At 38.9% G+C, this 17,604-nt stretch overlaps 1 protein-coding gene across 1 annotated transcript in view; it reads right to left on the minus strand.

The window, feature by feature from the left end:
- STAG1 (STAG1 cohesin complex component) overlaps window positions 1-17,604 on the minus strand; it is a 192,875-nt gene that overhangs the window by 86,704 nt on the left and 88,567 nt on the right. Inside the window, exons 7-8 of the mRNA XM_063338992.1 lie at window positions 5,333-5,409; window positions 365-569 (exon numbers count right to left, since the gene is read on the minus strand). Of these exons, the coding sequence (XP_063195062.1) occupies window positions 365-569; window positions 5,333-5,409 (282 nt within the window). The remainder of the gene's footprint in view (window positions 1-364; window positions 570-5,332; window positions 5,410-17,604) is intronic.

Here is a 17,604-nt window from a genome sequence, read left to right on the forward strand (position 1 = left end):
TTTAGATCAAATTTGTACCGTAAAATACAAAATTATGAAGACATTCTATACAGAAAGAAAAAAAAGATCAACTAATAATAAAGTGCAAGACATAAGCATGCCACTTTCGATTCACAGGATTTACTGGAGGCCCCTGGGTATGATAAAAATCTCTGAGACTAAGTGCTTCAGCGTACTCCTTTCCAAACAAAATAGTGTATTTTAACTATAGTTACATCATAGAGGGTACTTGGCTTTGATCAAGCTGTCCAGAGTTCTCAGTGCTGGTCAAATTCCTACTCAGTCAAAATTAGGGGTAATTCTCAAAGTGGCTAAACAGTAGCAACTTCTTTGAAAGTACTCTTCTCTGGGCTAGCTTACTTACCAGCTAATGTACTGGTGTGCCTGAAAGCCCGGACCTGGGAATCTGACAGACCAGTCAGAAGAGAGATCACCGTGTCCATCATGTATTCATCATAAATGATGCTATACTGACACTGTCGAATGAGCACGCCAATGAACTCGCAGAAGTTGGATCGAAACTTCTTCCACTGTGGCCCAGGCATGGTAAGCGGATAATCACCACTGTCCTGAAGAACAAGAAAATGAAAATATGAAGTATGAAAAGTCTCCCCAGTTAGTTTCTTTTAATGTTGTAGCCATCATGGTCTAAGCTTCTAAGCCAAACATTATCCTTCAAGTCAAGGGAGAATAACAAATAAAACCAACATATTATTCTTCAATAAACAAAGCATCTTGTTGTCTTTTACAAGGACTTCATTGTAACTGTTCTAGACTTGCAATATTAGCTCTGTATAGTCCAAAATAGGCACCAAGACTCAATTATTTTCCTTGTGTCTTGGGTTAGGAAGTGGAGGAAAAGGATGAGAAAGAAATATTTCAAACTATTTCAGGTCAAAACCTACAACTGAAGGTTTGTGGCATTCTCCATCCCCACTTCAACTCCATGTTAATATTCTAATCAACTGGCTGCCTCTCCCCACGAAATGCTTTACTCAAGTTTACAATTGAGATCTTGTCAGAAAGTAAATCCTGCCCTTTTTTAATCTTATAAACTTACCCTTTTTCTAGTGGCAAAACCTGCTTTCTGATAGAAGTAATGGAAATTTTACTACAGATTCATATACCCATACAGTTCCACGCACCCCACCTTCCAAAGATTATTGCAAGATTGGAGCAGGCATGTGAACACTCGCTTCATTTAACTCCTCTCCAAGTCTGCTCTTACTATTCTCACTTCAAGCAATATTGCATTTCAATGAGACTGCCCCCCCCTCCCCAATTAGAAAATGTTTTTTTCCCCTTCAGTGAAAAAGACGAAATACCATCTCCCTGGTCACCTGATTTGTAACCCAATTCCAGATGATCCAAAACATCACGGCAATAATGCCCCATCCTGAATCTCTCCCCCAAGATAAGAAGTCAGTAGTATCAAAGTTAAATCCATTTGTACATATTTATTCTGGGGTTTTGTGGAGAACAAGCACTTCTGTTCTCTCAAGACTTTTCCTATGGCCCAGACCAAAGCATGTAGAGCCAGTAACATAAGTGTAGAGGAGCTCTAATCCAAAAAACTTTGACCTAACTTCATAAACCATATTCCCCTGCAGCAAAAACTCTATCTATTGAATTTAAACACATAACACACATTTCAATCATACTAAAATAACGATTAAGATTGCAGAGACAAGCACTCAATTGTTAGAAAAAGACAAAATTATACAGCACTTTTAACGACCTAACCATCTCATTCATTGAAACGCTGAATGACATTATCCTAATGAGCAATATTTTTACTTCTAACTTTGAATGTCCGATCTGAGAGAAATAGGAGCTTTCGTTTAAAAAAAAAAAAAAAAAACCACAACAATTCAGAGGGTTGTAAAGCTCCTGACATAAAGATACCTCCCAGCATATTCAATTGTTGCTGGGAGTCCTCAGAAGTTCCGTGAATCAGGCCAAAGTATTATGTAATAGAAACCCAGATAAACAGTCTAAAATACGTAGCAGTACCATCAGCTGTGCCTGCTACGTCTCTTTATGCCTAATGCTCGTTAGTGGATTTCAGCAACGTACAGTGTGCCCCATGTAAAGATGCGCCCTGCATTAGTCTTGTATTTATTTAAATTTAGGACTGAAATTAAAATGTTAAAGCTTTCTCCTCAATGTTTTCCTGACAGTAACTCCATATGAACACCCCAGCCTCCTTTTCTCTCCCTGCTCGCACCTTATTTTCACGAATAATCTCCAGACTAAGTCCCTGCCTGCACAGTACCTGTGGGAATTCTGCATGTCAACTTGCATACGTAATGTGTGCTTTCTAGAGGTATGTGTGTATGTATAAATATATGTTTGGAACAGATCCTCAGAATGTCTAGTGCTGTAACTACTCACATTTGTATGATATATAATTAATCTACAATTACATATAAAACAATCCTTTTGAAAAGCAAAGACTGCATCGAGAACATCTCATCTAGCTGAAATGGGAAGAATAAACTGACTACGAAGCCACTTCATTGTATCTTTTATTCTTGAATACCTATAAAAATGTGACACACCAGTGACAGCGACATGTGATACTCGATGGTCCAATGGTTAGAAAACTCAAACTAAAACAAGGTTTTAGTATTAACAAGAATTAGGAGGGAATTCATCTACAAAATGTCCGTACTCATCAGCCAAGCACTGAAATAGTGCAGCAGATGGATGTCCACGGAATTCCCTGTCTCAAACTGAACCTGCAGCAGCAATGAACTAAGTTATTTCCATCGTTTAAGTCCCGTACAAGTGTTCCCCCACTCACAATGAGGAAAATCAATGCTTCAGCCCCTGCCATAAATGCAGAAATTAGGACCAGCAGCCAGCTGATTACTGCAGTGCTGACAGGACAATGCAGCAATCTTGCACAAGTAAAGAAAGCAGCAAATCTGAACATCTACAATGGAAACGAAGACATTTTCTGGGCAGCGTGCTGTGCTAATGAATAGATAATGCAAGATTTTACCCTGTCACTGGCAATGGTGTCTGCTACCAACAGCTCTCCCCAAAACAATTGCTGTTCTGAATCTGTAAGTGGTGGACACTAAAGAGAGGGCCAATAAGTGTTCTAATGCTATACCAATCGCAATATTACAATCTGCTGAAGACTGAGAAAGATTTTGTTTGTTTGTTTCATTACGTGTTTTACCCGGAGCAGTAATGTAAGCTGCTCTTATTCTAAAAGCTCATATTTTGGCAGATCTTTTTGCGACTATGACAACCTGCACAGACCAATCATATAATACTATATTATTATTATATATTAGAATATATAATATTATAATGTATAATAATTATAATAATATAATATATTATAACAATAATCATAATAGTCATATAAGAATTCTAAAGTTACTATCCGATAGATGAACATCAGCAGAAATCTGCACTAAATTCTAAAATGTTTTCCACTGCTAACATGGTATAAGTTTATTCCAGAATTCAAAGTATTCACTGGGTTGTGGTCTAAGACTAACAATTTCATGCTTTTTTAGTAAAACCCACAAATTCTTTCACAAATCCATTCTAGTGTTAGGGCAGAAGCTAGAATGGAAACTTTGTTAGAACTGTAGAAGTTCTGAAAAGTTTTAGGTAATGAAGAAAGAAAGCTTATGTACTAGTAACTGTAATTCTTGGAAACAAGTTGCTTATATGTATGTTCATATTGTGCATAGGGAAGAGATATTTTTTTTCTCCTTTGAGAAAAAAAACTTTGACAGTTTTTGAAAAGGGTTTTTTGAGAAATACATTCTCCTGTCAACTGTGGGACAATCCTCCCTTGGGCAAAATCGATGTTGTTCGGCTTTTGGACAGTGCCTTGGCCGTTTCGTTGTGTACAATGGGGCTAGACTAAAGACAATATCCAATTCTGCTTTCAAATTACACTAGCAAAAATTCACTGCATTTTACTAACTTTGGTTGGGTGATGTTTTAAAGAGCAAAACTAATTCAGCCAGAACGTAGCATGAATTGACAGAATCCTTCTGTTTGTCATTATACACCTAAATTTTATTTGCTGTACCCTACCCCACCTGTACACAAAGGCCCTGAGTGAATACCTGAGCAAAAAGAGCATCCACATGGCCACAGTTAAGTACATAGTTAAACATTTTGTTGTTCAAGGCCATGAACAAGATGGGAATCCTGCAGAAGTAAATCTTGAAAAAGAGCAGTGCTCATGTTTATAGTTTTCCTGCTAAACTTTTTGAATCACAGCCTTGGCATTCCATTTAGAATTGGTCAGAAAAAGACACTGCTGTCCCGCAGAAAATTCCTGATTCAGCATTTGTTTTCCTCACTAAGTAAATTGAACGTTCAGAATATTTAAGTTTTTTATACACAAAAAAAATCAAACAAAATACAGTTCAAGAATCTCAAAGCTCAAAAGCATTCACCACTAGGAACATTTTTATTTTGACAGAAGATATCCAATCTGAATTGCAATACACTTCTTTCAAACAAAATGCTTAGATCTATTGAAAGAGTATTTCTTTCTGTAACAGTGTTCCAAAATGGTAATTTTCATGTCAAGTTACTATTTGCTTTAAATTGCCACTTCAAATGAACAAAACATGAATTTGCAGACATCAAACAGAGCAGAATGCTGCAAAAGCCTGCAGTCCCATCTCAGGAATCTGGAGTTCTTTGTTGTATGATGGCAGTTCCAAGAGGTGAACTTCAGAATCCAGAACACCACCACCAATTTCAATGGCATGAGAAAACTTTCTACAGTTCTTACTGCCTCCCCTTATTAACCCCTCTAATAGCCAGGATGCGGACAGACAAGGCTATTCCTAAAGCCATACAAAGACACATGAGGGTTGACACAGATCCAGTCCAGGGCCAGTATGGACCTGAGCTAGTCCTGGCAGAGTCAGACATGGCCAGGCTCTCTTACACCACGGGGTGTGAGCTTGCTCCATGCTTTAGTCCAGCAGTACACTTACTCCCTTAAACTGGCTCATGCACAAACTTTTCAGCACCGGTATTTCACCATCCAGAGCCTACTCAATCCACAACCCTGACTTCTCCAGATGAGCGACTATAACTACCTTTTCAAATTATTTCATTACTTTTTGGTTTTCCATTATTATTCTTTCCTAAAGCTCATGATGACTTGTTATTCCTCATCCAATAGTTTAAATCGCTGCTTTGCTTGTCAGTGCAATTTCTCATTCTGAGACTTGCCCATTGACTTATTCTGGTTTCTTGCCCACTGCGTTTTTATTTTAAAACAAAAGTATATTGTAATATATTTCATAACGTTTAAAGAACTATTTGCGTACTGTACCTCATCAAATTCTTCTGTCATTTTCCTTATGATTTCTGCATTTTGCATGTTCCTGAACATTTCAATTCTTACAGTACCTGTAATTCAATGAAGGAACAAAAGAAATTAACACAACTCATTTTTGTTATGTCAAAACATCAACATTTTGCTGCTGCTGAACTTACAGCTCAATAAGGCATATGAAAGAGCATATAATGCAATAACAACAGAACACATTGAACAAGACTGTCTCTTGAAGAAGTGGGTAAAAAAAATAATCATCTGTCCTGTAAACTGCTGTCAGACTAGGAGTTAGTAAAATTTTCCATCTTTTTACTGTTTACAACTAAGCAAATGTGATATAGAAGCAATAGAAATGTAGGACTCATGCCATGTCTGTAGTTACCATGTGTTTTTAATTTTGTGTGCAAAATAAAGCGAAGACCATCTTTCAGTTCCCCCGCTACCTGAACAGTGAAGCTGATAAAATTACCTTTTCATTGTAAATCGAACAAAGGTACCAAAAGTGGAACTGTAACAACACAACAGCAAATGAAAATTCTTGTGACGTGATCCTAAGTACAATCATTATAAAAGAATAAAATATTTTTACACATTATTGCCTTTCCAACTAGATGTTGTCTAAATATCCAACCGTGTAACACAAGTGAACATAGAGAACATTTTTTTTTTGCTACTGCACGATCTTCTTTTTGCCACTTCACAATCTTCTTTTGTTAATGAAGGAAATGCAGAAAACTTAAGCAAACCACAGCAATACAAAACCCATGCCAACATCATTAACATTACAAAGATTAAGTCTCCCTGCTTTTCCGAAAAGTTCAATTGGATTAACGATCCACTGCACAGCTCCAAAAACTGAAACCATCACACACAGTAGAAGCTTAACAGCTAATAGTATTAGTCCTTGTACAAAGGAAAAATAAAGTTAAGCATACTAAATATTATGGGAATGTTTTAATTCTGATATTTTATTCCTTGAAAATCAAGCATTAGAAACACACACATTTCAAAATATGCAAGCACAGTTAGACCACACCTGTATCTTAGTAGGGCTACCGTTTTAAAACACCAACTTAAATATTGATTGCTTGAATTGGTTGTGCGTCTTCACAAAATAATACTTACTTATCCATTTCACACTGGGTAACACTGTCAACCTCAGTTCTAACAACGGTGATTTAAGTTTGTGCGTGGTAATGTCCACATTTTTAATAAATAGTTTGTAATGCAATATATTAATATAAAATCCAAGAGAATACTACCGTATGACAGCTGAAGACCCATTTTATCAGCTTTGAAATCACCTCTAAATGCAGCTGTATTTTCATGTTTCCTGCAATATTGAAAGTTCTGTTTTGAACAAGTGACACAGTTTTGGTATGTCTCAGCACGCTGAACAGTGAGCAGCTGTTCTTAGAAATCCACCTCAGCTGCATTAATACCTCCTTCTCTCACTGCATGCTGTCGTCCGTATTTCTTCTCATTGGTAATGTAACCTATCGACCTTTGTTATTTTATTTTTTTATAGCTCAAATTCTATTTTGATTCAGACCTATTCATGAATTTTGTTAATAACCTCAAATGGCTTCCATAAAATATATGGCCACATTACTTTGGCAGACAAAGTAAGAATACCATAACTAAATTTCCTTGTTAATGCACTTCACTCAATTCAAATCTCTCTTCAACTTTGCATAATTCTGTTCAGGTTCTCTCTATCTTTTCTCCCTGAGGCTACAAAATGCAATTATATGGTGGTCACTACTACTTAGTGTCTCACATATTTTATCTTCTTACATGACCTCTGCATACTACTTCACAGTCAAGTCAACTATAATTTTTCTTAGAATCATGGAATGGTTTGGGTTGGAAGGGACCTCAAAGCCCACCCAGTGCCACCCCCTGCCCTGGGCAGGGACACCTCCCACCAGACCAGGTTGCTCCAAGCCCCACCCAACCTGGCCTTGAACCCCTCCAGGGATGGGGCAGCCACAGCTGCTCTGGGCAACCTGGGCCAGGGGCTCACCACATTTGAGAAATTTTCCTCGAACAATTTCTCTCAAGGAATCCATTTCCAGGAGGTTACTGCTTAAGGAACTGCTTCTTTAATTCAGCGACTTTGCAGAGGAGGCTGATGGCTCGCACTGGATGTGCACACCCTCCATGTTACCATCAGCAACAAATTGTACACATGGTGTCACGGACGTGCTAAATTCGCCAAGGTCAGAGACTGCAAACACAGGACTACAGACCACAGACAGTTTCTCTTGAAAGGCTTTCGACCTTCCATGACTAGAACTGAGACAGCATCATCTGTCTCCTGGGCACTTTGGGATTTCTGCTGGTCACTGTGCAGAGGTGTTACAGATAAGGCTGGTGTAGATTCTACACACATCTTACACACAATGGTCCAGCTCTTTGGGAGCATGAGGCAGGGGCGTGCACAAGATGAAACAAATGCTTGACATCTCCTAGGGATGTCAGGCTGGACAAGAGCTCAACACTGCTAAAGAAGTGTCAGCAAGCATCACGAGGAGTGACGATGAACAGCACTTATCAACTCACTGTCACGTCTCTTTCGTTCCTCCACTTCTTATGACAAAGCTTACTGGAAGTCATGTCAAGCAAAATGAGCATTTCTACTTATCTGGCAGTAGGCAATAGCTTTGGCCTGACTTGTTTTCCTATCACCACTTTTCCCCCACCTAAGCAAAACACAATCCTGTCTATTTTCCTGGGAAACTGATTTAACACTCTGTAAATACATTATGGAGACTGCTCACACACCACATTTCATGGTGTCATTGCAACATTTCAATACTACAACGGTCAACATTGTTCAAATTCTAAATGCTAAACTCTCCCATTTTAAAACAAATCCTTAAAATAGAACAGATTTTCTACAAAATACAATTGAAGGTGTGCAGTGCATTCCTACGGTCTCTGCCTTACTCATGTTACTACTAGTCTTCTATTCTTTTCTGAGTTTTACCTCTATCATGAGGCTCGCTCTCTATATTTAGTGAAGAGGATTTAAATTGTCTTAGCCCATTAATAAGTTGAGAAGTCTGTTCCACTTCAGTACTAAGTTGTCATTTCAAACTTATTCATACCCATTGTGTTTTAAAAAGTCTTCTCGCTGACATATATTTCCTTAATGTCAAAATTCCAGTTTAACTTTCACCTAAAGACAGATATCAATTTAATTTGTCAATAATTAATCATGTCACCCAACCTTGCTTTTAAAAGTGAAAAGAAAAAAAACCTATACAGAGGACACAACATTTTTTCAACTTGAGAAGAGAAAGACTAAAGGGGCCTACACAAAACTGGATGAATACACTTAAAAAAACAACAAAAAAATCTGTATACAAAACAAGATATAACATTTCCAGGAGATATTACATACCACAAACTCAGTGGCTTCAAAACATATATTTACAGTGAGAAGACTAACCCGTTATAATAGTAAGCTCTGTGAAAGAAAAGTAACAACAAAAATCTCAGAGCTTTGTAAGATGTGTAAGCTCTCAAGTTTGAGCAACAACCAACCTTTAATACCAGGAGTTGAAGAGGGTACTCTTTGGATGCAGGCTATCCCATGATGACCTTTTCTCCTCTGAAGCAGAAGGTACTAACCACTGCTGGAAATCAGGGAACACCATCATACCAAATACTACACTCCAATGGCCTCCTGCATATGGCAATTCTGGCATTTCCATAGGAAAGGGGAAGTTTATACAACAGGAACAAGGCCACTGCAGAAGTGGTGCTCCAGCTGTAACAGTCCCCAGTCATTCAAACACTACTAATGACAACAAACTACTCACTAGTAAATGGACTCTTGATGCCTAAACTCCTGACAGCTGGTAATAAATTATATACAAATTATATACTATGCAATATACTAACTACACTATATAGTCAGTTTTAATCTCTGCTGCCTTTATTCATGGAAGTTACATAGCCAATTTTATCCCTTCTCTTTGGGACTACCTGCCCAAACTAAGTAAGCTGCATGAGAAGTGGTGGGAAAATTGCAGCTCAAGACTGAAGTCAATGGATATGAAGTAATCCCACAGTCTCCTGCCAAAGAAGGATTAATCGTGAGACCTAAATTCACAGTGACTGATTAGTATCTCTCAACCACACAAACTGGAAAAACAGTAACCAGAAGAAAGATTTATAAAGGCATCAAGATGAAGATACTAGAAGATTTGCACTGGAAACTATCATATGAAAAGGGCAATGTACTCTTTTGCATTAGCTGAAAGTCGATAGTTGGGATCAGCGCACTGGAAAGTAATTTTGACTGCTGGAATTGTCAAGAGAGGGCAAGTTTAATAAAGATCTTGCAAGGATGGATGATGATTACAGAGTTGCTGGATGGGCAATATTTCTTTCCCTCAATATCATTCAGTGAGCATTTCCTATACCCTTCTCCCCACTTACCATTTAGATCATACGAAATAATCCACTTCTACAATGTCTGTAAGTGCAGCTTTTAATCGTCTCAGAAGTGTTAGTGACAAATCTCCATATGAAAGATGATAAACAAAGACTGAAGTCAAACCATAAAAAGCACATTATTTCTCACTGCTCAACTTGGGTCATGGTACACTTCTGTAACACTTCATTTACTGTTCCCAGAAGAGAACTGCTGAAACTAACCAGAAATTACTCACACCAGTACAAAGAGTTTATTTTCTGTGGCTTGCTCACAATCGCATAGGAACACTGAAGTAGATCTTACTTCATTGTAATCAATAGGTGTTAATCATTAATCTAAATGGAAGCAGTACTGGGAGAGATGAAACACGTCCAAATAGATATTGAGACTCCTAAATACCATCAGGGCTCCTAACTTTCTAATTATTTCTGAGCTTGAAAACTGAAACATTTTACTGAAATCAGAAGTCAGGATTCTAGAAAGTCAGCTGAAATACTTAGGTGAATTTCAGCTTTCACAGCACATGCAGGAACAGAAGACCCTTTTATTGACACATTCCCCAACTCTTCCTCTTACATGGACTCTACATTGCCCATTTTCTGCCACCAATGCAATGAAGCAGTATTTAAAAGCCAGTATCTTCCTAAAAGACACAGCCCTAGTTCACCCTTAGAACAGCTTTAGACCATGAACTCTTACTGAACGAATCAGCAGGAATCCCAATTGAAAAAAAAAAAAAAAAAGTAAAGCCTCATGCAATTAGAACCTTATCAAACAGAGAATCACAGGCAAGTGTTAAAAAGAATTCAAATGGTTCATCTAAGTCTACCCTCCTACAACAAAATCAAACTCAAATATATTCCCAAAATACGTCTGACCATTCTCTGAAATCTCCCTGCAATGTTAACTCCTTATCTTTCACCCGACACACAGCATACATAGGAAAAGTGTATTCTCTTGCTGCAGTCCAATTTTTAATTGGCCTTCTGCTTATTAACTTACATACTAGAATATAATTTTGTTACCCTTAATTTTGTTTTACTTATTTCATGCATTGCTCTGATTTTGTCCAACATGCTCCTGCAATTCTTGAATATTTACCTTTAATTCTTTGATTTTTAACATTCCGTTTTGATTTTCAGGCCATTGCATAGAATGATTCAAACAAGTTGTTATCTTGCTACAATTCCTATTCCTCCTTTGTATTAGGTCTTTTGTACTTGAGTCTTAAATACAATTTTTTGGAACAGGAAGCGCTTCATTTTTTTTTGGTCGTGTTTCCCATGCAGGCTCACATATCTATATTTTCAGTATAGTCTCTTTCTGTTTTGGAGACCATTATTGTTGCTTTGCCCTTCACTTTGCTCTCATAGAACTAGAAATATTATTATTAGAATGATTGAGCTCATTTAAGTTGCCATCCCAATAATGAGAATTACCTCCAGAGAAGAGTGTTCTCCATTTGTGTTCTCCAACCTTCTCTACGAAAAAATCGTCACCACCACCTTGTAAGAATTCACTGGACAGTCCTTAACCTGCTATATTCTACTCCTTGGTGATGACACCTTGCTAGTTTAAGTCCATCTCACAACCTGCTGTACCATCATACAACTCCACATACTGATGAAAAAACAACAGTGAAGCTTTTGTATCTCGCCTTCTTGTTTTGATGGTTTGTAACAGATGTCTACAACAGATATCTACAGCAGAAACTCCCGGCTTCTCTCCCCTTCTATCACTGCCTAGACATTTTCTAGAAGGATATTCTGGATTTCAGAACAAATATAAATCCAGATGTTACACAGGACAAGGATTTAGCAGCAAGGTCTTTTTCCTGAATTTTCACATCTTGATTTTGCTAAAAATCCTTCCAAGAAATTTTTTTGAATTAGATAAAGGCCAGAAAAGCCATGACAGAGAACCGTGTTAGCCCCACTGTCAGTCTTAAGCAGTATGACAAACAGACAAATAGAACAGATTTCCACCAGACAGCACAGAAAATGACAAATAAAGTAATTTGCTACTTGCCATCGTGAACAGATACTTGAGGGTAGAGATTTGTTTCTCTATTGCAATAATGTGGTGTTCAAGCTGAGAAAATCTGCAATAAAATCTAGGTTCTGGAATGGAGGAAGCTTTGGTCCTTACAGTCCTTTCATGGTTCTTACGGCCCTTTTGTGCTCTCTCCTCCCAACGCCTGACTGCCACCTACAGTTCCTACTCCGTGCTCATTACACGTCCGACGATGGCATGTACATATAACATACACAGTAATTAACTGGCACAGAAAGCGGCACATTCAAAGGGACCACTACTAAAGCATTTTGGATTTTACCTGCTCCGTAATACAAGGCTCAGAAATCTATTACTGTTCTGGTTTACAGAACTTAAACGTAAGCAAGAAAACATTTTTTTCTTATTGTCATTTGAAAAATTCACCGAGCTGTTTCTGCTGACCTTTCACAACCAAATTCAGCCTAAAGGAAGACATCTTGCCCAGTATGCAATCCTCGGTATCATCTCTTAAAGTTTAGTAAAATAGAATCTGACTTAAAACAACCAGTAATGTTAATAGTGCCAACGCATATACGGAATATCAATAAAGGTTGTCAAAAACGTCAGTAAAGCTGGGAGGACTTATTAATTATTTTCACCCTCATGAGGCTCACTACAGGAAACAGTGGAATTTTACTATCAAAGCCTTTCCATTTCTGATACCCAAATTCAAGGACAATTGTTTCATTTTTAGAGCGAGCAATTCTGTATTACACTTAGAAGTTCAAAGTTCTGAATGAGAGTAAGAAGTTGATAACTTTATGTATAAAACTAGTGTTTCATATGATTCAAACTGTTAGATCTCTTTTAAAAAGTAAAATGTTATTTGATCCCGAAGATAATAGAGAAGATAATGATTCCCTCATTGCAGATATGGGAAGAAATACACTGAGGATTGTCAGAAATTTTTACAAAGGGGACAATGATTTGTGTCACTGACAATCCAATTATTTGGCCCTTTTTGCAAGAAATAAATACACATTTTTATAGTAAAAAGTGACAGAAACAATGTCTACTGTAAAGAAACCAAAACCTACGAAATTCCTAAGCTTCAATTATGTGTGAAAATGTGCTACTCACTTAAACTATCCTGAGAGTCAGAAGAATAAAAAAGGGGGAAAATAAAGAATCCAGGAGTGACCCAAACCTACGTACCATTAAATGTGACTGCGGTGCCAGACTGCAAGGTGATCTACTACAGAACTGCTGGTCCTGTTCAAGGGCTGATGTTATTTTGGTGAAGTAATATTTCACAAACCCCTTGGAGCTCCGTTAGACCTCAAAATAAGCAGCTAGAAGTCATACATTTATGCAACACATTCATTTTCAAAATCCTATAATGATCTCTTCCATCTTAGTTCTCAAAGAAGTTGATATGCAATAATAAAGAATTTCAATGTCAGTTTAAAAGACAGGAAAGCAAAGATAGCAAAAATGGTCAGTTTTCAGAGTGGAATGAACCTATCAGTAGATCTTTCTAAGCATCAATGTTGATAGTAATGTGCTAAATAGCAGATAGAAATGCTTTGAAAGAAAGAATGATAACAGAGCAGACAAAGTTTGCTGGTGACAGAATTGTTTAGAACAGCTCGAATTAAAGCTGACAGCCAACACTGCCAAAGGATTTCATAGTAATGAAATCGATAAAATGGCAAATAACCCTCCTCAGGAAAAAAGCACGTTAATTCCACAAAGTACTAGTAGACAAAGAAGCAGGCCTACATAATTTAGTGCACCAAAAAATCGAACACTTCATGGGTTCAAGTCTTAACATTTTATTAAAGAAAACTTCCTTACTCTGAGTTTAAGGCACATAACATCAGTTTGATATGGCTCTACAGAATTTGCATTTGGAAACTGTAAGCTGCTTTTCATCTTGATGTTAATGCCACTGACTGAGTAGCAGAAGCCAAATAATTAATTAACAAAGCCACTGAACTTCCAATCTAGCATTTGTACTGAATGATTTCACAAAATAGATCTTTTCATGTTCTGATGGCCTGAAGTAGTGATTCTGACAAGGCGCCCCCCTTTTTGTCAGGTAACTTCAGACTTGAACAACAGCAAATGACGTGAACTCGAGCAAAAGGCTCAGCAGCCTTTGCTACCCCGAAGGCAGTGCTTTGTTCCCGGTGATGTCCTAATGCTTTTGCACTTGGAAGCACCCACAACTGCGGTCATCCATCCACCCGCACCCTGCCCTGCGTCGCCTTGGTTCACTCCAGCTGAATGAGAAGTCTGGGATCAAGGAGGACACTTGTGCTTGAAGAGGGAGGAAAAGCCCTGACTCCAACATGTTCTTCGGTTTACACTACAGAAACTTTCCACCACTTTACTTAGCAGTGCTTCCAAGATTCATTTCTGTGAGCACTACTCATTGCTGCAGTTCCCCGCACATCTGCTGTAAGGAAATGTTTCTTAAGAAAAACATTCCTCGTAGATCTGATGAAAACTAACATACGGATTTTTCTACCCAGTAATCAGCACTAGGTATCTGGAAGAGTGCAAGTACAAGTCACCATTAGATTAATCTTGCATTTGGCAGTAGTTTAGGGTTTACCTAAACTGCAGGTTGTTATGCCACACTTTGACTATTGGAATTTAATAGCTGCTAGTGGATCTACCATCTCTTAACTCATTTGTACTTTTCATATCAATGAAACGTGCAGTTTAGCTCTATATTCCTTAAGAAGGTACCACGTTCTACCTTTAAAGCTGCTGCCTGATCATTTTATTTGATAATCCTGGGATTTTTTTTTTGTTTTTGCAAAGAGTGCATAACTGTTCCTCTATTTGCCATTCTTTTCCCCATTGGTGAGTTTTTCTCTCTAATTTTGTATATCCTTTTGGAAATGGGATGGTCAAAACTACATTCAATGCTCAAGATGCAGGTGCAATGCAACTTTGAGAGACTTTTTTTTTTTCTATCTATACACACACATAAACTTGTCCTTTATTTCTAAGTTTTAACTTTGCCTCTCAGAGTGCTGCCAAGCAAAGAGGTTATATTTTCAAATTGTTCACAATGGTAGTACCAATACCTAAAGGGGGCATACCAGAAAGCTGGGAAGGGACTCTGAGTCAGGGAACGGAGCCATAGGACAAGAGGGAACAGTTTTAAACTGAAAGAGGGGGGATTTAGATTAGGTATCAGGAGGAAATTCTTTGCTGTGTGGGTGGTGAGCTCCTGGCCCAGGTTGCCCAGAGAAGCTGTGGCTGCCCCATCCCTGGAGGGGTTCAAGGCCAGGTTGGATGGGGCTTGGAGCAACCTGGTCTGGTGGGAGGTGTCCCTGCCCAGGGCAGGGGGGTGGCACTGGATGGTCTTTAAGGTCCCTTCCAACCTGAACCATTCCATGATTCTGTGACTTCAAGCTCCAGGAGCAAAACCGTCATTAACTAGAGCTTATCACTGCGTATGTGGAACCAGCCTTTGGCTGCATGCTGTCAGAAGTGACTCAAATCCAGCAATATAAACATAGTCAGTTTGGAGGTAGGGCTGAAAGTTAAGTGTAAGATACAACAATGTATATATTTGAAACAAGTCCATTTAGGTATATTTACTCTTTCAGAGCGCTTTTATCAAAGCCTGTTTTCACATCTAGACTCACCCATCACCTGCGCTGTTAACATGCAACCACACGTTAACCAAGCTTCCCTCCGTAAGGAGAGAGGCCCATGCGGGCCTAAGCTCTTCCCCTATCCTGGCTGGGGATCTTATCCGCATGTATAAATAAATACCTGATGCGAGGGTGCAAAGATGATGGAGCCAGATGCTTCTTAGTGGTGCCCTGCGACAGGAGAAGAGCCAGACAATCCAAACGTGAGCATTCAATAGAGCATAACTGTGTAAGCATTTTTGTAGCCAAGGGCAGAGTCAAAATATTATTTCCCTTGCTAACAAGGGGCCACAGGTGCAGTAACTGCGCCCACGTTCCTCCTGCACAGCCCTAGTCCCGGTCTGTTGGGCCAGTTATCAGGGCATTATGAGCACCCACTGTGGGAACTGCCTCTTGGTACCAGGTGTCTCTTGTTACAATCACAGTTCAGGCGCGGGATAATGTAATAGCAAAGGCCTTGACAATATGCAATCTGCCTGATAAACTGATTTAAGCTGAGAACAATTGCTTTGTACCAGTACTTTGTACTTACAATATACCAATATACTCTCCTTGTGCTTTCTACACTATTTCACAGCAACTACAATAAACCCCAAAGCAGTTTCAAAAATAATGGATATCTGTTCCACCATACTGGAAGAGGCTTCATATACTACGGAGTTTTTAGTATGCGTGCCTCTGGATAGCTAGAAGGTTTAATCCAGCAATTTTGAAAGTAATAAATAGATAATTATTATTTTAAAACATCTGATTTGTTCCTGTTCTGTTTCCTATGATTTTTATCAAATGTTTGTCCACGCAAGGACAAACTCACAGCTACCGATTTCCCTTAGAAGTCTAGAAACGTAGAATAATTTCAGTTGGCAGGATTCCTGACTGTAAGCTAGTCCAAACCCTTCCCAAAGCAGGGCCAACTAGATCAGGCTGCTCAGGTGAGTTCCGAGTACGGCCGAGGATGGCGATCCCACAGCCTCACCAAGCCCTTATGCCTCCAGTGTTGACCACCTCATGGCAAAAATGTTTTCCCTTATGTCAAACTGGACTTTTGTATCTGTTAACTGTCATCCTATTACTAGGGATCTGCATGAAGAGTCTGGCTTTACCTTCCTTCTCGTCTCTCATTATTTGAAGAAAGCAGTTAAGGTCTCCCTTTGGCCTTTGCCTCCTGAGATTGAGCAGCTCCGTTCTCTCAGCTTCTCCTCTCTCAGGTGAGCGAGGACACCACCGAAGGCCTTCTGGAAATCTTGGCAGACCCTTCTAACCACATCACGTTTATCCACATTTCCAGCTTCAAAGAACTTCTAGCTCTTGTTTATAGGAACCACCCACTGAGGACACTCACTACAGAAGTCCATCCTTCCTCCTACTTTCTGTGAATTTGCTTGTCCTACCTGCAGGTTCATGCTGACCAGACAGCTCAGCAGCGACCCACTCACGTCCTGTCAGCCCTCAACACCCCTTCGTACATGTATTTGCCAAAGGAAATTTTCTTTACCAGAGAAACAAAATGTCTTGTTAGTCAACACCTACATTTCTCCTAAGACATAAAAAAAACCTCTGTAAAACATGGTACCTCCACTTACCAGGCAGTAAGGAGGCAAAAGAGATTATAGGATTATATAGCCAGGATTATATAACCCTCTTTCCCTCAGCCTTTCTGCTTCCCCTTTCCTCAGTCCTCTTACTCTCATTTCTAGCCCTATTTCTCAGTCTCTCTCAGAAGTGGGAAAGAAGGGAAAATGAAAGAGAAGTCCTAAAAAAAATAATTACAAAAAGAGAAGCAATTATCCAGAGATCTTCAGCTGATGTGACAGGCTCTAGACTCCATGAGAAATAAAATCACAGAATCATAGAATAGATGATACTAGAAATAGTATCTCATGAGAAGGAAAACCAAGCAACAACAGGAAAAGAGAGAACGCGCCCTTCTTCCCTCAAACCAACAGGCCTTTCTGTGGGCCGTGCTGCCCCTGGGCCGCCAGAGGCCTGGCAGAACGAAAGCTGCTGAAGGACACCACTCTGCCTCTCGGCTCTCCAGACAACCTTATTTACCTCCAGGGAGCTACTGTTAATTGCACCACACCTTTTCAGACACTACAATTTTACTTCAAACATTTGCCACTGCGATATGTGGAAGGCCTAAAAGC

Source organism: Chroicocephalus ridibundus, chromosome 6 (assembly GCF_963924245.1).
Source record: "Chroicocephalus ridibundus chromosome 6, bChrRid1.1, whole genome shotgun sequence".
Classification (NCBI taxonomy): domain Eukaryota; kingdom Metazoa; phylum Chordata; class Aves; order Charadriiformes; family Laridae; genus Chroicocephalus; species Chroicocephalus ridibundus.